This window comes from Apteryx rowi, unplaced genomic scaffold (genome assembly GCF_003343035.1).
Source record: "Apteryx rowi isolate R43461 unplaced genomic scaffold, aptRow1 scaffold_332, whole genome shotgun sequence".
Lineage (NCBI taxonomy): Eukaryota > Metazoa > Chordata > Aves > Apterygiformes > Apterygidae > Apteryx > Apteryx rowi.
The window spans coordinates 303,258-328,093 of NW_020449775.1; the positions used below are offsets into that span (position 1 = coordinate 303,258).

Genomic DNA, 24,836 nt, shown 5'->3' on the forward strand with positions numbered 1-24,836 from the left:
ACCTGCTGGCAACACTCTTCCTGATGCACCCCAGGATACCATTGGCCTTCTTGGCCACAAGGGCACATTGCTGCCTCATGCTTAACTTGGTGTCCACCAGCACTCCCAGGKCCTTCTCAGCAGAGCTGCTTTCCAGCAGGTCAACCCCCARCCTGTACTGGTGCATGGGATTATTCCTCCCCAGGTGCAGGACTCTGCACTTGCCTTTGTTGAACTTCATGAGGTTCCTCTTCACCCAACTCTCCAGCCTGTCCAGGTCTCTCTGAATGGCAGCACAGCCTCTGATGTATCAGCCACTCCTCCCAGCCACTCCCATTCAACCAGTTCTCAATCCACCTCACTGTCTGCTCATCTAAACCACACTTCCTGAGCTTGTCTACAAGGACGTTATGGGAGACAGTGTCAAAAGCCTTGCTGAAGTCTAGGTAGACAACGTCCACTGCTCTCCCCTCATCTACCCAGCCAGTCACCTCATCATAGAGGGCAATCATATTGGTTAAGCATGATTTCCCCTTGGTGAAGCCATGCTGACTACTCCTGATCACCTTCTTGTCCATCGTGTGCTTAGAGATGGCCTCCAGGATGAGCTGCTCCATCACCTTTCCAGGGATGGAGGTGAGGCTGACTGGCCTGTAGTTCCCTGGGTCCTCCCTCTGGCCCTTTTTGAAGACTGGGGTGACACGGGCTTTCTTCCAGTCTTCAGGCACCTCTCTTGTTCTCCATGACCTTTCAGAGATGATGGAGAGTGGCCTAGCAATGACATCCGCCAGCTCCCTCAGCACTCATGGGTGCATCTCATCGGGGCCCATGGATTTGTGGGTGTCAAGTTTGCCTAAATAATCTCCACCCTGACCCTCCACCAACAAGAGAAAGTCTTCCTTTCTCCAGACTTTCTCTCTTGTCTCCAGGGCTTGGGATTCCTGAAGGGTCTTACCTGTGAAGACTGAGGTGAAGAAGGCATTCAGTAACTCTGCCTTCTCTGCATCCTTCATCAATCCTAGTATGGATTGATGGATGATGTCCGTATATTCCTCCCAAGTGGCCCGTCCCCCTTTCTGCTTTCTGTATACTTCCTTCTTCTGGTTGAGTTTTGCCAGGAGCTCCTTGCTCATCCATGCAGGTCTCCTGCCTCCTTTGCTTGACTTCCTACTCATAGGGATGCACCGCTCTTGAGCCTGGAGGAAGTGATGCTTGAATATTAACCAGCTCTCCTGAACGCCCCTTCCTTCTAGGGCCCTGACGCATGGGATTCCTCCAAGCAGGTCCCTGAAGAGGCCAAAGTTTGCTCTCCTCAAGTCCAGGGTTGCGATCCTACTTATTGCCCTGCTTCCTCCTCGCAGGATCCTCAACTGCACCATCTCATGGTCACTGCAGCCAAGGCTGCCCCCGACCTTCACATCTTCAACCAGGTCCTTCTTTGTTTGTTAGTACGAGGTCCAGCAGCACACCTCTCCTTGTTGGCTCCTCCACCACCTGTGTCAAGAAGTTGTCACCAATGCTCTGCAGGAACCTCCGGGACTGTTTGTGCCTAGCTGTGTTGTCTTTCCAGCAGATATCAGGGTGGTTGAAGTCCCCCATGAGAACCAGGGCCTGGGATCGTGAGGCTACTTCCAGCTGTCAGCTGTCTGTAGAACGCCTCATGAACTTCCTCTTCCTGATCAGGTGGCCTGTAGTAAACACCCACAGCAGTGTCACCCATGCTCGCCTGCCCTTGAATCCTTACCCATAAGCTCTCGACTCGCTCTTCGTCCACCCCTAGGCACAGCTCCATACATTCCAGGTGCTCTCTCACATAAAGAGCAACTCCACCACCTCGCCTTCCTGGCCTGTCTTTCCTAAAAGGCACGTAGCCATCCATGACAGCACTCCAGTCACGTGAGCTACCCCACCATGTCTCTGTAATTGCAATGAGATCATGGCCCTGCGACTGCACACAGATCTCTAATTCTTCCTGCTTATTCCCCATGCTGCGTGCATTGGTGTACAGGCATTTCAGAGAGGTGACGGAGCATGCAGCTTTCCCAGGAGGGATACAAGAAGATCCTCCATAACCACGTCCCACGCTCACTTCCCCGGCTGCATGCACCTGCTGGAGGCATACCGACTTGAGCCACATCTGTCTCTATAACTCTCCCCTTCCCCCATCTTTCCTAGTTTAAAGCCCTCCTTACCAGGCTGGCCAACCTGTTGGCAAAGACACGCGTGCCCCGCTTAGTGAGGTGGGTCCCATCTCTCCCAAGCAGTTGTCGATCTTCAGACAGAGTCCCACGGTCGTAGAAACCCTGCTGCCAACACCAGTGGCACAGCCAGTTGTTAACTTGGAAAATCCGTCTCCTCCTCCTCTCATCCATCCCCCTCACTGGCAGGATTGAGGAGAAGATGACCTGGGCTCCCAGACCCTTGACCACCATCCCCAGAGCTCTGAAATCCAGTTTGCCCTTGGTGTCATTAGCGCCCACATGGAAGCGCAGCAGAGGGTAACAGTCCGAAGCACGGACAACCCTTGGCAGTCTTTGTATGACATCTCGCAATCAAGCCCCTGTCAGGCAACAAACCTCCCTAGACAAGAGGTCAGGTTGGCAGATAGGTTCCTCTGTCCCCTGCAGCAGGGAGTCACTCACAACAATCACTCGCCACTTCTTCCGGGTGTTCCCACAAGGCACAAGGTCTGTTGTCCCAGTTACTTCCCTTGCAGCCATGCCCAGCTCCTCTTCAGCCTGGAGGGCACTAAACCTGTTCCTCAATTACAAGTCCTCAGGAGGAGTAGGAGCCTTTCTCCTCCTACGAGAAGTGACCAGCTTCCAGCCGCCTTCTACAGTGTTATGATGTACCATTTCACACAGCACAGAGCCCTCCGGCAACTCCACTGCTGTGGGGGCTTGAGACTCCTGGAGCTGTACAGTCTCCGAGAATACCCTGTCTATCTCTTGCTCATCTTCTCAGACGCTACGCAGGCTACTGACTTCCTCCCGTAACTCCCTTACCTGATGACACAACTTGTCAACAGCAGCACACCTCCTGCAGGAGACCTGCCAGCCCAGGCCTCCTGGAGAGGCCCCAAGCACTCCCTGCAGCCTGAGACCTGTAGAGCTGCATCTGCTCTCAGAGGGTCTGTCTGGGTCCCAGCCTCTGACACAGCTGATGCAGCGACTCCAACAGCTACTGGGGAACGTGCTCTGCGGCGTGTCATGACCATACCTGAGGAAGTGTACAGTACTAGGATTGAAAGCGAAGGTGCCTTCTTACACCCTGCTGTGCAAACTGCTGCCTCTGCTCACTACACTCTGGGCCTGGCTCTTATATAGGCCTCTCCCTAGCACTGACTCACAGGGTGCTTGACCCACCCTAATCAAAGGCCACCTGAATCAAAGGCCCCAAATCCCTTTGATCAGGTGCAACCAAGAGAACCAAGTTCACATCTACCATGTTCAGCTACCATGATGATGGACATAGAAAACAGATCTCACYTCTATGTTATGTCAGAGATAAAGGGCCATCTTAAATAGCCTTTATATTTATCTGTGTTTTATTCTGACAAAATTATTGAGGAGAATCACAGAGAAAGAACATACTATAGCTGCACACAAACTCTCCACGGCTGTTATCAAGTGAATATTGATACAGACATCTGCAAGCCACAGTCACCTAAAACCACCAAAATGGGACTCCCAGGCTCTAAATTCAGTATAACCTCAGATTCCTATTCTGGTCAATGAGCACCCTGAATCTCCTGCTGTTTTCAGCTAGTGCATCACTGCAGAAGGCAGTCATGCCAGGACAAGACACAGCAGACATTATATCTAGCTGTCTCTTTCCTATGAACGAAGCAAAGCAATCTGAAATATCATCTGAGTATGAGCCAACGTGGGCAAATCTCTTCACTTAGTCAAGGATCTGTGCTTGAAAAACTCACGATAAACAAACACACTCCAGATCTTCCCACTGCTAAAAGCAAGCCAAAGATATGTCACACAGAAATGTACATTTGCTCCTTGAGAAACATGGCTTCCTTTCATAATTTTTTCTACTAAAGTAATTTTGGCTTCTGGAGAACATCAATAAAATTTTACTATGCTCATTCTGACTATAAAAGAGAGACAAAACCTGAGATACATTACAAAGACTACATCAAAAGTTGTAAAGTTAAATATCTAAAAGCTTAAAAAAACAAAATTAAGAACACTTATGCTATATGCTCTTGATCCTCTCATGCACACACATTAGCCTGTGGTCATTAGTTACATAATCACTGTTTCTTTCCCAGGATTCACACTAACTCAGCACAGGACTTCATAAGCTGCTACACAGCATTTCCTTTTCTTCTTTGTATATGCCACAGAGCTCAATGTATTGTTCAACTTCTGATCTGATCTGAACACGTTACATGCATTTTGTTCTGTGCTCATCATGATTGTATGCAGGAGTTCCACGAACATCTCCTAGTCCCATATGAGGAAATATTATCAGGGTTTTAGAAAGCAAATACATAGTCACTGAAGTCACCAGGCATAAAATCAGAAGTCACTTCAGCTATTCAAGCATTAATTCAAGTGTTTGGTATGACATCTGAAACAGCTTTCCTTACTGGAGTGCTTAACCTGATGTCTCATTTACATAACCCAAGCACAGTGTTCATTGACTTCAGCAGTACCTATGAAGACCAAAACCAGATTTGCAGAAGTTTGTCACATACCTGCTATCAAGCACCCAGCAAATAGACTAATACACAATTAGACTGCAGAAAATTCAGTTTAAATGATTCACCCACTTCATATAAGAACAGTGGCAGAAAGAATTTAGTTTCCTTAGTCTCCTCAACTGAGACCATTCTTTTGTCACCTACATCCCAAAGTCTGCTGTTTCTGCCATACGTTCCACAGACTTTTCAGCATCTTGTGGGATCAAAACAGCAGTCTTTGAGCTGACAGCTTCCTTCCAATTCCTTCCTTATTCAACTCAGTAACATCCAGTACAATACACAAAGCCAGGTCTGGCACAAAAACAGTATGTGATCAGGCAGATAAAGACTACTTTGCAATCCTGTAATTTGTCTTGAAAAGACCAAATAAATATTTCACAGATCATTTAATTTGGTACTTCATTATTATTCATCACTCAACTTTGCAAATTCAACTTTTTTTTTTTTAACTTTTCTAAGTTTGTGTCTGAGTATAGTTTCCTGATTTTTTTTTTATTTTTACAAAAATTGGAAAAAACAAAATTCCATGGTTTTGTAGCATCCCACTGATACCTTGACAGGTCACCTTCAAGGCTGAAGCCTACAGAGCTAATAAAGTGCTCCCACATAGCAAGAACTTGTTGCCATATTTTAGCTTTATCAGTAAACAATGAGAATAGGACACTTTCCAGAGAACTCTGAAAAAGAATGCCAAGACTTAAGGTCTTACATTCCACAAGCAGGAAAAGCAAAGTAACTACGGTACGGAGGGGATCGTGCTTTTCCTGCCCCAGTCTTGCTGCCATCAGCCTCCAGCTCTGTTCCAAATTCACCATTCTTCTCCGAATCTAGCCACTTTAACCCATAGTCCCCTTACTTGTATCCTACCAGACTTGCTCCACCAACCTGAGTTTGTTTGCTGCCTCAGCAAATATTCCTTAGGAAAAGCTTTACTTGAAATTTAACATAACCAACTGAAAATAGGGTCTTGCAGCACAAAGTATCCGGAAAACTCTTATATAATGCAATCAACATTGTTAGATTTCTACAGACGCTAACCAGAAAAGATCTAGAACCAGAAGCTATATTGGACATCCACTAGTAAGAAAGGGAAATCAAACATTTCATAACTTAGTTTTCCAGTCTGCCGTTCGCTCTGTTCATCTGTCTCATCCTTCCATCACCCAAGTAAGTATAGATTTAAAGCTGCACCAATTTTTGTTCTTTGGTGCCCTCTAAAGGACAGATTTATGCAACAAAGTTGCTGGGAAGAAGACACAACGTTTTCCCTCCAAGAGAAAAGCACAGAGAGCAATCTGAATTAAATAATTCAGATTAAATAACTCTCTCTAAGTGAGACTTCTGACTTGCTGATAACGAATTCATTCACAGGGTGCATGTCACAGGTCTCTACAGCTACTGGTTTTGCACAGGTTGCTATCTCTGTGGCAGCCATTCCCAGGTTTCAATTCTCCTTCAAGAAGGTGGCAACACATTTTCAGAAAAAGACTTCATTTTTTCAAAACCTACAAGGGACAAGGCCAATAAGTGCTCAGTCTTGTCTTTTTTTTAAAAGGTCAAAATAAAATATAACGACTGGCTGGTCAAATACCTACTAGATGGGAAGGGTTTCAGTTTGAACTTACATTATGATGCATGCAACAAAAATTCCCACCTCAGAAGACCAGTAAAAGAAATGTCAGGTGTAAAGTAGGATTTTTAGGTATTGAGATAAACTATGACATACAGTGACAGTGGGACTGTATTTAAGGCTTTTTTCATTTTGTTTTTTCCTGAGACACAAATTACAGAGTAACCAAATTCTATATACATACACAAATTCTTTACATCTTGACAGTATCTTCTTCTGTAGAACTTGGAATACTTTCTAAACATAATATAAATACTTGTCTACATGGGGAGAAAAAAAACATAATACTATTTTATGCGCTAACTGCCCATGGGGACACTTCTTTCTCATTAAAATAAACTAAACTATGCAAAGACATCCATTGGGTGTAATAAGAGTCCATACGCGTGAATAATGCTCAGTAATCTGCCTTACCTTATTCCTCACCCACTTCACTAATTCCACAAGCACACACGTTTAGACACAGGCCCAGATTCATCCTCATTAGCTTTACGCCAGGTGGCCAGCCTTAATCTTATGAACAGAAAACAGCAGGGTACACTGGTAGAGTCGCAGCAGCTTACTAAGCACATGGACGGGGATAGTTTGGTTTTCTTGAAAGGTCTGAGGATTGTTTGGAAGGTGTATGGGCATTTTTGGCTGTGTGGATGGTCACACGCAATTTTTAATTGAATTTTTTATGAAAATGGCATGACAAAATATTTGGGCTTTAGATATTCTTAAATATATTAACTTGCAAAAATGATGAATTGCAGTATTTTTCTAATAATTAATATTCAATCCATTTTAAAGAACTACAACATACTGAAATGTGTTTGCATACATTTAACACCATAGTATATGTAATACTATTTACAGTAAAAAAAAAAAAAAAACCTATGAAAGGCTATATGAGCAGTGCTGTTTTATATTTTAATTAATAAAACCAATGATGTAATAAGCAGGTTTTCAACATTTATTCCACTTGCAGATGGAAAGTGAAACAATGTAGAAGAGGATTAAAATCCAACCTTGAGAACTGGCCAAAATCAATTCAGTAAGGACAAATAAAGGGTTCCATAGGTAAGCAGAAATTATCTGCATAAACAGAAGAACTAGAAGAATTGGAACAATTCTGCAGTAAAGCATCAAGAGATCACAGTGGATCACAAGTCAATCATGAGTTAACAATGCCATGCTCTTCCAAAATGACAATTATACTGAAGTGCAGATGAGTAACTGCGAGACAATTCTAGAAGAGGGAAGAAACTGAATAAGAACAGAACCAAAGATTCCAGTGACACGAAAAGGGAAAAATCCATTCAGGAGGTGAGGAAAAAGAAGTCAAAAGCAAAGCCTGACCAAAAAAAACCCCAAAACAAACAACCACCAAAAAAAAAACCCAGCAACAACTGGTTCTCAGGCCAGTTTCAGCATTATTTTCTATGATTTCTATAATTAATTTTGAAATTCAACACACAAATCACAGGGCAATGAAGCCACAAACACTTACACAAGATCTGGATTCAGTTCACTTCGCACATTGCTCCTTTTTTCCAAAAGCTCTTTTGTGGAAACTGTGGCAGAACCTATTTTGCGCATCTCTCCACTTTTTACGCGTAGTTCTTTTGAACTTCATACAGAAAGGAAATAAAATTTGGAGGAAAAACAAACTAAAATCATAATTGTTTCCATCCAGTATCTTTATATCTTTACTCACTTGTTTCACATTTTCTGCCAAGAACACAACATAAACGCTACAAAATCCCAGCTGTGTTATCACTAGAAAAAAGTCGACAATATACCTGAGGAAGAAAAAAAAATACATATGTTATACTTAAGATTCAAACAATTAACCCATTTCCACAAGATATACAACTACTACTCCTCTTTACATTAAGGAAAATGCTAGATTCAAATGCCACATTAATCTCAGGAGCACTGCAATGAAGATTTCTCCTCTGGCAAAACAAGGTAATTTTTTTTAAGGTAACACCAAGTGGGTATCAAAGTTTCTCAGAAATGCATAAGGCAGTAACATATTTTAAAGTGGCACAAAATGTAGTTCAAAGACTTTTGTTTAACAATGCAGTACAAATATAAAAAATAGACAAATATATTCAGTGCACATATAACTTATGCTGCAGTCCTTTAGCACTTTAACACAGCCATTTTCCATGGAGATCAGAGAAGATGAAATGTCTCATACAGTCTAAGTTACAGAAGTTTCAGCAATTCAAGATAGCAAATGTTTTCACAGCTTACTAAGTGGTTCAGTATGAATGTATCTGGATACATTTTTAGACATTTTATCTCAATGAAAAAATTCTAAACTATTGTTCATATTGTTTTTGGAAAATGTCATACATTCTAGTGGCCTGAAGACATACTGCAATAAAACTGTTTTGATAGAGTTAAACATACAGCAGAAAACTGCCTCAGGGAACAGATTTTCTGCAGCACAGTGTCCCTGGAAACAGAATTGCCATTTGTAGCTTATAACTCTTTGGTGCATTACAGTATTTCCATTCTATTTCATTACAAACCAATTTTCCTTCTAATTGAGTTCTACTCCATTCATATGAAGTAAGCACAAAAGATCTTAAAAGACTAGTTCACCTTTTTTTTTTTTTTTTTGGAAACCTAGTAATAGCCAAAACACATGATACAAGATGCTGCATCCCTGCAAATAACAGGACAAAAAACATGGCCTTCTTCAAGACAGGGGGGATATTAACATTGAACAACAAACCTGAGGTTTTGGGTTTCATTATTGTGTAGTGATACCATAACCATTTTAAACTCTGTAAACTGTCATCATACAGCAACAGATGGAAAAGGCAAAATTATGGCCTTTTTCAAAAGTGAGAAAAAGTATTTAAAAGAGACAACAAGTTATTAACAACTGCATGTCATTATTGTAAAATATAGTAAATATAACTCCATCATTTGCAATTCATATTTAAATAGGAATCAAAGGAAGCCTTACTTCCTCTCAGAATAAATATATTGAAATCATTTATGTTTGCACTGTCAATCTGTTTAAAGAGTAAACTCTGATAAAAAGAAATGTGTTTGTGATAAAAGAAAATTGAAAACTTAAATTACTTCAATCCATTAGACAATATAGAATGCACTTCTGGCTATAACAGCTCTCTTCCTCTAATACAAAACAAAATTCATTTCTTCACAGCTCCTGCAGACCTGCAAAATGAAATGCCTAAGAGAAGCACACTCTCCAGTCCTCCCATGTTACTAGCTGGCTGCAGAAACTAATAAATAGCACTGCATACAGATACATCAAGCACAGAGAACGCATTCTTATAGCAAGCAATACCTTAGTAAAAAGTAAATGTCCTAACCATTTCAAGCATAGCCATTAATTTTAAGAATTAATTTATTAAATTAAATTCTAATGCAAGCTTACCTTCCCCAAGAAGCTCTTTTCTGAAGAGCAGTCAGGGGCCCCACTTCCATGGCATAACTAACTGTATCACTATATCCTAGTGAGTATTTTTTCAACCTGAAAGAGTGGAGAAAGAATAGAGATAACTAGAAATTATCACGGCCTAGAACCCTACCTTGAAAATGCTGGTGGCCTCACAAGATCCTAATAAGGAATCATCTGTGATACCATTCTGCAGCAGCTGAAGTTCAGAGTCACAGTTTGGGCTCATCTCCCCCATGTAACACTATTCAGCACTCTATAAGCATGTGAACCACAATGTTGCTTCCCACTAACTCAGCAGCACAACATCAGTTTCTTACAAAAGAAGTTTCTTGATAAACTAATCTACTCAGTTGTGTAGAATCAAATTCTTATAACATCAGCTTAAAAAACTGATCTCATATCTAAAAGTCACAAAGAACTTCAACAGCACCACAGATTTTCCTGGAAGAGCAGTCATTGGTAACTGTTTCAGTTGTCTTAGTTTTGCATACATCTTCAAAGGCCATTCAAAATTACAGAGAAAGGAGGGAGGACTCAGGAATGACAGAATTCCTTCGTAGTAGAATACACCATTAAATTGAGATGACAGTTTTCCCAGCTACAGGGACATGAATAATTTTTCATTTCTATTCAGGTCAAATAAACTTTATTGTACATTTAAAGTATGAGAGTCTACTCCTTCTCTTTAACACCTGACAGCAAGATAAAAACGGTTAATGAAAATCACTATTAACTGGAATACTCCACAAGTCAACTTTGAATTCCACCTCCTCGTACGGTACATCTGACTTAGAGGAATATCTAATATTCATCTCCCCACTAGCATCATTTTAGCACATTTCATCAGCACCACAATTGTGAAGAATCAAGTTTTCATAATCCAAAGAAACAGAGCTCACACATTAACATGAAAAACGTTAACAGTCATTCGTAGTTTATTCTTTATTCCTATAAAGTACTTCTAAAACAGCTATTTATAAATTGAATGCTGTTCAAAGCTATGAAGATACAGAAGCTATGAAGAAGCTACAAAGATACAGAAATGGGAGAGTACTATAGAAAATATTTTTCACTCATTACGCAATTTTCTAATTTGAACAGCCACCACAGCTAAACAATTCTTATCTCACTTAATGGCACTATAACACATTCACAAAGATGGACTACGGAGTAGAACGTCTGCATGGAAACTCAACACTTTTCCAGGATATCACAGGAGTCTTCTGCCATATAGACTAGAAAAATGATTTAATCCAAACATTAGCAACACAAAATAATTTTCTATCTAGTGTTTTTTGAAAATGAAATTGGAAGAAGTACCCTGAAGCACAAAAATAAGCAAGCAAACAAAACAAAAAGGGTGTGGACACTCATGGAGTGATCTCAGAACTCTCCATTTGAGGTAGATACAGATGCTACGCAATTGAAACTGCAGTGAGAAAGACCTGGCTACTTCCCAGTTAAGACAGGGAACAGGATACCAGACAAGACAAGTTAAACCAACCTAATTTTGTCTATGAGTAGTGAAGAAAGTGTTTTTCAATGTATTCAAATAGTGTTGCTCAAAGTACAGCTATCATTTATAGTTGCACCATAAGAATTTAAGTGTTCCTTCTTTGAAGCACAAGATTCTGATCTGAAGAAACCGCTACAGCATCAAGACATTCTGCAGACTGAAAATTAGAAATAGAAGAGAAGAAAGAAAAAGTAATATTCAAAGTCAGCAACAGAATGAATAGTTCCACATTTACCTCTGACACAGAGAGTGGCTGCAACGTACCAAGATGTGCATACAATGAACCGATATAACTCCTATGAACACCAGGCTGATTGGTCCAATCTGGTATAGAGAAAAAAAGGAGGACATGGGATACATAAATACCCAAAGCCATGTAAATAGAATCTTTCATGAAAATATGCTGGGGGTAAAATCTTTACATGCAATTTCACATTTTAGCAAATAAATAATTTTAAGAATTAAAAAATTACATGCAACTGACTTTTTTTTTTTTTTTTTTTTTTCCTCAGAGGAGGATTTGCTGCCAATGTTTTATGGCCTTACCTTACTTTTAACCGACTATTTGATGGAAGGCTTTTCAGAGGTGATCAAGCAGTAAATAGCAAATAGGCAAGAACAACTTCACTCCCATAAAAGCTTCATTATGATATTTGCTAAGAAAAATTTGGCAAGAGAGATTGCATATTTTGCACAATTCTAAACAGTGGCTTGAACCACTTTGTCATCAACACTACCACTTCAAAGGCTTCTTTCCATTACATTAGTATGCTTGATGATGCACAGTTTAAAAAGAAAAAGAAAAAAGTAAAAAGTAGCATAGTTGCCAGCCCAATAATTTTGACAGTTACAAGTTATAGATAATATTCAGCTTCAATATTTGCTTTAGAGAAGAGGTTTGACCAAAGGCTTTCACAGCAGGTACTTGCTTTTCTATTACACTGCCTTAGGAAAGTCATTGTTTGCTACCTGGTATAGACTAGATCGTGTTATGCCCTGCACCTCAGAAACACAAGATTGATTTAACAAGATGACAGTACATCTTAGACACACAATCTGGATATAGTGAAGTGTAGACAAAGATAAAGTAAACCCAGACAACAATTCCCGTGAGACACCATAGAAGTCTGTCTGAATCCAAATCTTTTTTCAGACAAAATTTTTGCTTTCCACAGAAAAATGGCTTGGATAAGAGAAAACACAATGCATAGTCGTTAAGTCTTCAGACTGAAGCAGTTTTTAGGGCTCAGTCATCTATCTGTCAAACTTTATAGATAATTTCTGCCATCTATGAAAAATAAATTGAATTCTTACCACAATGCCAGCATTTTTTATTGCAAGGGGAAGACCTAGAAGCCCAGTTCCAATGTTTCCTTTGAGGAGGTGGGTAAGTGTTTGTATAAACCTGAGGATAAAAATATCACAGCAAAAATACATTCACATTGCTAAAAACAAACAAACAAAAAAAACCCCTATCATTTATCAGCATACAGGAATAATTTGTGAGCTTTATCTACTTAAGGTGGTCCAGCACATTCAAAGGATAATCTTATTAATCTCTAGATGTGAGCTCCTTCAACTGGAATATACAAGTCTGATCTTCTTTCCTCCAGCTTTGAAAGGCTTGATTTTCTGTACAATTTTATTGTCTTTCTGCCTCAGAAACAGACCAAATTACTAAGCTTTGTCAATGCTATTTTTAAGTCATTAACATTCCAAACAAACAGTTACCAATTACAAATTACTATTCTGGCAGCCAAGAATCGAAAAACTCCTTAAACACTGCTTGAATTTTGAGTGACCTTATGACTTGGCACACAGGCACCTTGGAATATTTTTTGACCAGTACGCTGTTAGTTTCTACAGAACAGAGAACCTACTCAGAAAGGGCTGCTCTTTAGCAGCAAAAATCCCATGCAAAGTCCTAAAGTAAAACCACAAAACTGTACTGGGGCTGCAAGTACACCCCTTAAGAGTTTGCTAAACTACTTGCAAGGAACAAACTTGAGTTAATGAATTTTAACAAGCTGATACTTAAGAGTAATACATACGTGATGCCTTCTTCATTATCAAGTTGGTAATGCTTCTCAACTGGTGACAAATCATGTTCATGCTCCTCATCAGAATTTTGTTCTTCGATTAAAGGCTTCATCACCTCCATGTCTACAAAACAGAGTTAAAACAAATTTGGCATTATAAACAAACTTAGAGTTTAGAAGTAAAACAGAATTCCAATAATTCACCACGCAAGGAGATTTATCTGTGAAACTAACTATAAACCTGATTTAGTCAGATAGATATGTACAGCACAAATTTGCACAGGAAATTCTCTCTTTAAAGAGGCACATGTTCTCATTATTCAAAAAACGGCTGGTTTAGCATCAAACACTGAAGTTTCCCATTAGTAAGCAATATTTTTCATCATCCTAATTTTTATGCTTTAGATGATTTTGCAGGCTAATACAGCAAAACAGAAACATCATCCATTGTTACAAAAGGATGAGATTCATCTTACCTGCTTTTAGCTATTTCAAAAATAAGCATTTAGCCATCTCTCATCCATGGAGAGCAATGGTGTCTCCACAGAGCTATCCCATCCTGAAAAAGATGTCTAAAAAAGACATCCCAGAAGATGCCTCCTAACCAACGAGAGAACCAGGATACTGAATTAGATGACATGCTTTGAGCTGCAGTTTCATGAACTTTTTAAAGTAGTATCAGACTAAACAACAGCACTAAATAACACCAAGCAGCCAGTAGCGAACAAAGTTGTCCATTTAGGTGACACTAATAGCTTATGCTAGTTTAATGTTGATGAAATTATAACCACGTTTAAATGACTAAAGTTAAGCAAAACAAGTCCTGCCAACAGCAAAAAGATCATTTACCTTGCACTTGCCTACCACAGGACCCATTCATAAGATTTGTTGAATAAATCTCAACTACCAGTTCCATGACCTTCACAAGAAAAAATTCCTCCTCTTATGTGATTTTTATCATGTAATTCTAACACTCTCTATTCATTTTCAAAAAATTACTGAGTATTTCTAAGTGTACAAGAGTATACTTTTATTGAATTATCACATTATATATTTACAGAACCCAGGAAACCTTCAAGAATACCACAGAAACATTAACTGCATTAAAACATTCTTCACTATTTGGCAAGCAAAAATATGTAATGTTCACTCAAACTATTAAATATATCAACCATGCTAAGTTTATACATTACATAAGAAAAATATATTTGCCCATTGAATATCTGTGAAACTTCTAACACCAAAGTGAGACTGTAGAGGCATTTAAAAGACAGAATGGACAACTTGCGTTTTTAAAGTACATGCAGGAACATGAAACTGCCAGATAAGAGCGTTACTTCGGGAGTTATTAGGGTCAATCTGATAAAAATTACTATTTCAATTTGAAAATATACGTGCACAAAAACAAACAGGACACACAGAACCCTAAAAATTAGCCATTCAACAAATCATTTCTGTTTTTAAAGAAACCTTAAAGATGTCTAACTCAAGAGCAGGGCACTGAAGCTAACCATAAGCCAGAGGAACTTATAAAGAACAACTGTAAAACAGATGTTCCTGTAAAACTGAAGAAGGCTTACCCAGGTAAAGATTAAAAGCACGCGGATCAGTCTCTCCTAAAGACAGCAAAGGGTCATATGAAATTAGGTGTAGATAAAGTTGAAAGCCAATAGCAAAAGCACTTGACAGAAACAAAAGATTCCCAGTGGGTTGTAACACCAGGAGAGGTCAGAGAGACATTAAGAAAGTACAGCGTAAAGCAAATCTATAGTCAGCAATATTCTAATTATACAAGTTGAGATAGCTTTAATCATCTTTCACTCTATGGTATGTAGTATATACATTGATCAAAAGAAGAGTCAACAGAAAAGTTCCTTCCCTTTATTCCCAATGCATTGTATTGACTAATTATCTAGGACGGAATTACCATTCGGAACGTAACAGCCTGCACTGGGTTTATATATAACAAACTAAAACTAAAGCAGATACATTTTATCACCTGGAGGAAATCCAACCAAACTACCGATAGGGAACACTGTGACACCGACATTGTAACATGAAAAGTTTGGTAGTTCAGATGCATGCAATTAGTTGCCACAGCACTTCACATTTCCTGGCAGGATGYGGGGGTACCAAGAGCGTGATTCGGGAGCCTTCCTCAAGAACTATATTCCAAGTGGAGCCAGGTAAACATGGGTAGGACTCCAGCGTCATGCTTCTACACCGACATTAAAAGATTTAATAGGACGTGGGTATCTTGCACACTTCACAGAACAAGCAAATGATGGAAGGTCACTCGCTGCCCAGCTGCTCTCTTTGCAGCTAATGCCGGGCAGGGACGATGCAGCAAGGCGGCCTCCCTGGCTGCGAGAGGGAACCTACCAGAATACTATGAGTTGCCTAACCAAAGTCAGAGGTACAAAGACGGTGCTGCCCACACCGGATTCAGTTTTCTTTACAAGGTCCCTCACAGACTGCTGGTAGGTACTACTCCTCTTAAACTGAGTTTTGGTTAAGGCTTATTTTCTCAAGAAGGATGCTTCCACCTCCACCCCTCTCCTTGCTTTCCTAAAGAGACATTTCTCCTAGCTCAGACGGAGCTTGTCTGACTTGTGATAAACTAATTAAAAGTATTTGCCCACTTTTGGAAGCCCAAACCTTCAGAGTCAGGAAATACTAAAGTAAATACCTCTGGCAACCAAAAACTAATCTCAATCCTTTGTGCCTGCCATGCTGTGATAAAGGGATCACCTATGAGTAAGATAGAGGAGCAGAGAAACACTATTTAATCTCCATTTTAAGAGACAACAGAAAGATCTTGTCTCCTTGCAGGTAAGCACATTTCAATTTTCCTGAGACACAGCTGCATTTTTAACTTTCAAGCACATACTGCATCTTGCAGCAATTAAACAAAATACTTGTTGCTTGATGTGCACAGATATTTTCAAGCATCTTTCATAGACCTGTTGCAAGCACCTCTACCATGCTAGCAGCGTGGCTCTTGGGACCAAGAGCACTGGTGAATATCAGCAACCGCTTGGCCAAGGGAGGAAAGTGAATTTCTTTTCTTCCATGCTAGCCCAGTACTGGAAGTTTTGATTTATACATACACACTGTTTACCACACAACTTGTCTGGCAACAGATTACTCACTGAAGGCTCTGCATTTTAAAAACAACCCATTTTACTTTTGTCCCAACTTCCCATCTGTCATTCTGACCACAAAGGTAATCATTTAACAATATATTTAGACATATTCAGGCATTCTGTTCATTTTTTAAATACCAAGAATGTTTCTGTGAAGGCAAACTATTTTCCCCTTGAAAATCCATCTGTCTAAGCCTAAAGGCATCTAGTCATCTAAGAGCTGTTTTCATCACTATCACAGTGCTGATAATAAATTACTGCAGTGTCTAGAAATCCTAATTGAGGTCTAGCAACTCACTGTTCTGCAGAAATACAAAATAAGAAGAGTCTTTGCCCTAAAGAGTTTAAAATCTAAAAAAACACAAGAGACATATGTACAGGCAAGAAGAACATGGAGAAAAGTAAGAAAGTACTGTACGTTTAATATGCTGAGACTACAGGCATCCAGTTTTTGCTATTTCCAGAAGCGGTAGCAGTATTTCTTCTGCAAAACTTTCTTTTTGTCTATATGTAACTCCTATGCTACCACTGCCTTTGGTGAAACCACACTCTTTTGGAACTACAATGCTAGAATATATCCAGTCATGATGCTCGGAGCATCTGCATCCTTTCTCTAGTTTATAGGAGTCTGCTGCTACTCTTGCTGGCTAATACTGACACCAGTTCAGAACATGACACCACTTCACAGTTCCATTTTGTAACAATGAAGAAACAAAGAGAAAAACAGAGAAAAGGACTCAAAGACAGCAGCTCTAAAACATATAGAAATTACTTGGTGGAATGCCAAGTGTATACACGCTTTCCTCAACGACAAATCATTTGTGAAAAGCATTAGTAGAACGTGATTGCAAAGAGCAACAGAGAATTTTTGCTGTCTTTTGCACAGTGCTTTAGAAGAGAACTTATGCTCAGGCTAGGCAGAAGGCTTGGACCAGACACGAGGGGAGGGGGTGACCAGGCAGCACAGTGCACATGAGTCAATGGGACGAAGACAGGCGACGCAAACACATATGGCACAAGTGCTCCTTGGTCTTTCTCCTGCCTTTCAACATCAAAAACTTTATCAATAAGAAATTCTAAAACTATTTAGAGAACTCTGTAACATTAAATCACAGTAGTGCTGAACTGAATAAAAGATTTTTTTTAAAAAAAATGAAAGCTTAGATGAAAGCACTGAAGATTTGTGCACATTTTCAAAGAAATTCAAGTACAAATCTTCACTTTTCCTAGCTGCCAGTATTTCATCAGCCATAGTCAAGGAGGCTACCTACTTCTTTATCTCAAAAGAACAGCACAATTGGACTGGCCAGATGCACTGAGTAATTTCTCTGGGTTGAAACATTTCTGCTCTGGGAGGAAAATACAGTAGCAGTTATTTAGAAACAAATGAATAGCATCTATGTAAATTCTAGTTTACATAGTAAAAAGAATGGCCTCTTCCCTGTGTACACTACAGAGAAATATAATTCAGTCTTTTTTCTTTTCCGCTCCTCCATTACAAAATAAAGAGAACGAAAAAGTTTACTACATAAGAGGCATCTTGGTCAAGAGTCATCAAGATCCACTGAAATCAGTTAATCATCTTATGAGTTAATGACGTGAATCATAATGGTTTCATTACTACTTTCTTGCTCTTTTCACAAAAGAGCTATGCCTTGGAAGAATATGGAACTTTTCTCCTGCAAAAAAATAAGAGTATTTACAAATATCAGTTATACTACTAACAGAATATCCTGGCTGTGACCAGTATCCCATAGGGCTAGTCACTAGACGTGCAGTACAGGATTCATCTCATCAGTACTTCAGGTGTTTTCACCTCAGCTAGTCCCCCTGGACTCCCTCTGCAGTCAATGGAAAGAAATATTCTTAGGGGAAGATTTATCTGAGCCAATTTAAATACCCATCTCCAAATGACAAATTGCATCCTAGAGACCTGTACTTCACTCCACTAGCTACAAAAGAAGTGAATGGCATGTAGCCCAGAGGAGATACACAATACAGTTAGCAAAATACACTTGGGTACAGGAAAAGGAAGTGCAAAATAATAGCAACATAATTATGAACAGAAAAACAAGTATAACATATACAGGTATGCTCTGCTATCTATTGCTTTTATTTCCATTGCTTTGGAGTTCCACAGCTGCCATCAACTACCCTGCTCTACTGATCTTCTGTAAGAATTTAGGTCAGAAGAGACCTCTGGAGATCACTCTGTCCAAACTTCTGCTCAGAGTAGGGTCAACTTTGAAGTTGTATCAGGTTGCTCAAGGCCTTGTCCAGCTCAGTTTTGATGCTGACAATATCAAGCACCTGCAGTTGTGATACCATTCCTCCTAGATGACAATATCAGAATTCATTTCCACAACAGTATTCTTCACTGGCAGAGTTAGATACCCTTTGAATGCATCTAGAATAAGAGGAAGAATGCGGCCTCTGATTCCAAACAACATTCAGCCGATCCATCTGGAGATATCCATCCTTGGTTTTGACAACTAATAGATGCTGCATAAGGCAGCTGTTTCTTCTGCACTGTTTTACACTTCAAGATGGTACCAATTTTCTACCATCTGCTAATACTAACAATATTACTGTAATACACATTTTTAAGTTTGTATGATAAGATTTATTTCTTCAAAGGTGTAACTGGTTGGCATGTCAAAACAAACCGGTGTCTCGTTTGCATTATCCATCTGGTATATAATTATGATTTTTACATAATCCAACCATATACTGTTAGAATGCAGTGAGTTTTTTGGAGATGTCAACAGGTAGACGCTGGCAAGGCAAAGTTTCCCTCCGTAAGCAGAAACTATGACTGTGCTGGAGTTGTACACACCAAGCACTACCAGCCCTGCATTCTTGCTATGCAAGGTTTTGTCCTTATGCTATGTCTTGAGCTTTCAGTTAAATGATTTCCCATGTAACTGATCTTTGAACATGCACGAGTTTTACTACACGTTCTTCTAATTTGTGAAAAAGTCTTCTTCTGGATCTACTAAATTATCTCCATGTTAAGTGGTACACAACTAGAGCACAGTAGGTGGCTTAATTATTTTCTAGACTGGCCCTACTTTACGACATAAGAGGTTTTTATTTTTTTTTTTAACCCAGTTATTATCCAGACATTTATTCATTTGAGCATATGTGACTGGAAACTATTTTTAAAAATGAGATAAAAAACAAAGAATTCAAAATTGATTTAATAATATAGACAATAAAGAAAAATACTGTTGCTAAATATACCTCCCCATACAACACAAATTAAAGTTATATGTCCTTTGCTTTTATAACTCACAGGAGGTCTTGAGATATTTTGTCTACAGGTACAGACTAAATCTCTTGCTTCTAAACTATATCATTCATCTGCAGACCAGAGTAAAAAAAAATTCAGTAAAAATACAAAACATAAAGGTTAGTCTCTGAAGAAATGAAATCTAAGGGTTAAAATTTGATTTTAGGCTAAACATTCAGTAGAATGCTAAATGCCTGTAAAACTCTACAGAACAATAACCACTTTAAAATCTATACCTATTTACGTAGATTTTTTTGTCTTGTGGGACCAGTACATAACCATGATAACAGTATCTTGAAATCTCTTCAAATATTCATTAACATACCACTCCTAGGCAACAGATAATGAAGAAAATGAAATAGAGTAGGTCAATTATTTACCCATGTTTCCAGAAATAGCTAAAATTAGAACTCAGAATATCTGCTTCCTACCCATACACTTAGGCCAGCAGTTCATAGATCTTGTTCTAATATAATAATTCATTTGAGAAGAAATTCCACTAAAACCAGATTTAAAATATGAGTAACATATACTAATCAGCACTAACTCATCGTGGTAAGTAACTACACTTATTACAAGTTCTCCCGAAATACTCCATTATCTAAAGTACTCCAACAATGCTATTTAGCCATTGTTCTAGCCATATCATTGCTCTTCAAATTGCCTCCTCTCTCCATCATTCCTCCCTCTTTATCCCATGACTAGTGTGCAATTTTGGCCTAAAATGTGTGGATCAGTAAACAGTAACAGTACAGGGGTATATTATCAGGCCTGGATCATGCAACTTTCTAAACATGGGTTCCTTCATTTGGCAACAGACCTCCTCTGTGGTGATACTGTGGCTATGTCCTTACTGCAATTCAAACACAGTCCCTACCTATATTGCTGTCCAGGCTTGCGTAGCATCCAAACTTAATGGATCCAAAGCATGCCAGGCAAGAAAGCTTAAGCTTTCCCTGCCCCACAAAGCAGGTATGTAACCACAATATAGAAGAGCAAGGGCCTAACTTTGTGGGTTTGGCCCTAGCCTGAAATTATTTGTTCCAAGTCTAGTCATTGTCATAAAATCAGCATGGAATACACATGTTGACTTAGATTTCTTCATAGGAAGGTCCAATACATGTAGTTTAAGTAAGATGTCAAACTCGTGCTATGGTACAGTGCACAGCTCAGTCTGCCTTACGTCCCTGCTCCACCAAGCAGTCCAAAATGCATCTAAACACCATTTGCTATTAACAATCCAGTTCTCAGTCACAGTACTCATTCAAAAAAATTTGCATTATCTTTCATGGTTCAGCAGAACTAAGAATTTTGAGACAATTCACATTTAGTCATCCTTTTGTTTTTACTTAACTAAAGCACCTACCACTTTTCATCCCTTTCTCTCCTTCAAGGGACACCCACATCGTGGCAGAGGAGGAAGGATAAGCACTTTCACTGCTGGTTAGGTAATTATTTTGCTCATAAGTGAGTGATATTAACAAATTATCAAGTTAACAAATCAGCCAACTAATGAATTAAGTAACTAGAGAATTAACAATTTAGGTTAGTCTGCACAGAAGGGATTAACCCCTTGTTGGGGGGGGTGTTGTTTGTTTTGTTTTTTTTTAAACTTAATGAGTTTGTAAAAATAAAGGTTGTTTCACACAGTATCCTATTGCATAAATTTGAGAGATCACAACAAACCATGACAACTGTTCAAGCAATTAACACTAAGATTAGCAGGACCTCTTAGCAGCACAAGGGACAAAACTAAACTCCACCATTTGCATTTTATGGAGGAAACAGACAAAAAGATAAAGCAATGAGCCATGGCTCCATAGCAAGTTAAAGGCAAAAGCAGTATTAAAAATAAAGACAAATCCAATTTCCCTTCACTCTTCACAGAAGGCTACCTCTGAGATGAGCTGCCATCTAGAACCTGTTTTGCAAATATAAGCAATATAATCTACTTTTTTCCTTGAGGGTTATGGAAGTTAGTGTCAGCTAACAGGAAGGGCTGGATTTGACATATAAATGTAAATAGGTATGGGGACAGGATATAGCTTATAATTGTTCACATCAGCTGTATTCACTCACTGTATGGGAGAAGGAAAATACATGTTGGAACACCACTTAGTATGTATATTCATATCAATACTTTGAAAAAAGCATGAATCAAAGGGGGTCCCATAGACAGTTCATCACTCAGTCACAGCTTCTATACAAGAACATGCTAACAAGGCCAGAAGTACAGCAGAATATTCACAGATTCATTTTAATAAGCAACTGTTTCAACTGCTGTATAAAAGGGAAATCAGAACCATGTAAGCTTTACACTAGTCTAAGATTTATGTTTTATGCTAGTATGTTTTCACAGGCTTGCACAAGTTAACAGCTTGTTAGAATGCCATACACATAACGTACAACACATGTCCAGAGCCTTTGTCACCAAACCAAGTCTGTGGCTGCTCTTTACGGGCCACGATTAGTGACTGAGACTCTGAACAGCAGTCACACTGTAGTGATGTTCTCTGGACTGTAACGGACAACACTAATATCAGGGAACAACCATCACTAGCTGTAGTGGCTTGGCTTTCTCAAGAACTCCACTCAGTTTACAGATGGCCAATTTATCATCTTAAAGCTATGGAGAAGGTTTTCAACTCTGTGTTCCAAACCAGAGCTCTCCCCGACCCCCCCCCCCAAAAAAAAAAAGTTATAAAGAAAAAAAATCATCACTGATTATTCTAATTATTTTCAGAATGTGCCACTGGTTCAGTAGACAGCTCACCCTATAATTCTCAACCACTAAAGAAGAAATATGATTCTCCCTTCCCCAAACTTTACAGGGTAAAGAACTTGCATAGCATTTTTCTCCAGAAGATATCAAACTGTAAAATATACCAAGCACATATGAGTCCGACAGAATATATGAAGTTACTCAGCCGTGTGCTTCCATAATTGTCATAAAAAATTATGGATCAACATTGTGACTATGAATGGTAGTGCAAAGTGGATGCTTGTATGGATTGAAAATTTTGGATCTTTTTCTAGTTCAAGGGAGACCTAAGAGAGAATCCTATTCAACCATACACAATCATCTTCCTTTTTAGCTGAACATCAGAGGCAGAAAAACAGACAAGCAAAAACCCCCCAAAGCAAAAACTATTTTCCACAAAGGAAAATTAAAAGAGAAACTCACCTATTTTAAAATAAGCAAGTATTTAATGTTTAAAAATTGCTAAAAAGTCCTAATAATTACATTTTCCAGAACAGTAAAAGTTAACATCACCCTTTGCTGGGTTTGCTTGTTTTTCAAGAACTTAAAGCTATGCTTGGTGCAACTACTTGATTTACTTTTGGAAGGTATCTTTGAATCATTTATTTCTATTTCAGACTGCAACTTAATAAAATCAATTTATTCTGCTTTACAAGAACATTTATTAATCTTGAGAGCCATTATTTCTAAGCAAGTGCTGAAAATCAGTAATTCCTCGTTAAGCAGAAAGAATTGTTTGCTATTGCATTGTAACTGTCAAAAAACAGAAGACTAATAAAACAAGACACTTGAATTATTACACCAAAGCACACAGAGTTCTTAATAGTTTATTGTACGCTTTCCGAGAAGCACTGTGCCACACTGAATCCACAATGAATCATGTATCCAGAGAGATGTTAATCTTAAAATAATCCACTGTCCTCTAGATCAAGCTACACATTTCTACGTGACTAAAACTTTTGACTGATGACACACCAGTAAGAACTTAAAGTATTCAATAAACAAGAACGAAGCATGTAGGCGACTTCTGCAATCTTATCAGGTGTCTATCTGCATTTTTAAACAGTTAATCCCTCAAAAAAAAAAAAAATCCAGTTCCAAGGGTTTTGACAGACACTAACTCTGGCAGATCTGCGAAGCGGAGCAGTTACAGAAGAGTTTCCTTCTGCCACCCTTGCTCTGGAGGCAGCGACCTCCGGTTGGAAGATGCCCGAGGCCGCAGAGAGAGTAAAACCTGAAGCAAGTCGCCTGCTTCCCAGCACCACCGCGGAGAGGAAGGGTTATTCGGGCTGCAGCGACACGTAGCTCAGAGGTGAGACATCCAGCACCGAGCAGCTTCAAAACAGCCAGCTCCGAGCTATCGCTAGCCGGTCTATGAATGCAGAGATTAGAGGGTGGGCGCGCACGGGCCCTCACACACCCTCACATTCAAAGGGCTGAACATTAATCTCCAATAACTACAGCTAATATATCGACCCCCCCCCTCCCCCCGAAACCAAACCACATACACGAGCTTTCACTGCAGAGGAAAGCATTCCCTAGGGATCTGACCAGGAAGTATTTACATAAATTTCTAACCACGGCCGTAACGTCCCACCGAAATCAACAGCAGCCAGGCGAAACCGAGGCCTCGGGGAGCCGGGCCCGGCCCCGCCGCCCGGCCCCTGAGGCGCCCAGGAGCGGCCGGGATGGGCCCACCCCCTCCGCCGCGTGGGATGGTTCATCCCGCCCGCCCAGCTGCGCTCAGCGCTGAAGCGCATCCCCCCACGGGCCGAACCATCCCGCCCCGAGCGGAGGGGGGGAGGTGCGCAAGTCGGCCGGCCGCTCCTCACGGCCCTCTCTCCGCCCCGCGGCGGGTCGCGGTCCCGCCGCCCCCCGGGCCCCGCCGCCGCCGGGCCGGCCGGCGCGCCTCACCCAGCTCCTCCCTGCCGGCAGCCTCCATCTCGCCACCGGCCCCTCGCCAGCCCTTCCGCCAGTGTGGAGCCGGCCGGCACCGGGAGCGCGTGCGCATGCGCGCCGCCCGCCTGGCCGCGCCCCGCCGCCGAGAACCATAGACACGAGCCGGAAAGACAAGACAAGCGTGGGGAGGCGTGAGTCCTCCAGCGCCGCGCTTGCGGCGTGCGGGGAGCTCGCTGGAGCCTCCCGGCCGCTCCCTTCTCCTTCTCTCCGTGTCCCGGTACAGCGGCGGGTCCCGCTGAGCTCCAGCCCTTAGCGTACCCGGGCCTGCTCGCGTGTGTGAGCAAGGCCTGCCCCGCGCCTGCCCCATTGCTCGCAGCAATAATTGCTTTACCTTCCCCAAGTCTGTCTTGACTTTAGGCCCTTG

At 40.4% G+C, this 24,836-nt stretch overlaps 1 protein-coding gene across 2 annotated transcripts in view; it reads right to left on the minus strand.

Moving 5' to 3' along the window:
* SLC36A4 (solute carrier family 36 member 4) overlaps positions 1-24,508 on the minus strand; it is a 133,943-nt gene extending 109,435 nt beyond the window's left edge. The window contains exons 1-6 of one of the 2 annotated variants that reach the window (XM_026071936.1): positions 24,428-24,508; positions 13,327-13,438; positions 12,590-12,680; positions 11,511-11,599; positions 9,736-9,831; positions 8,029-8,113 (exon numbers count right to left, since the gene is read on the minus strand). In XM_026071936.1, the coding sequence (XP_025927721.1) occupies positions 8,029-8,113; positions 9,736-9,831; positions 11,511-11,599; positions 12,590-12,680; positions 13,327-13,438; positions 24,428-24,455 (501 nt within the window). In that variant the 5' untranslated portion in view covers positions 24,456-24,508. Of the gene's footprint in view, positions 1-8,028; positions 8,114-9,735; positions 9,832-11,510; positions 11,600-12,589; positions 12,681-13,326; positions 13,439-24,078; positions 24,263-24,427 lie in introns of those variants that run through there. The other variant, XM_026071937.1, reaches the window with a different exon arrangement.
* Positions 24,509-24,836: the final 328 nt, after the last annotated feature.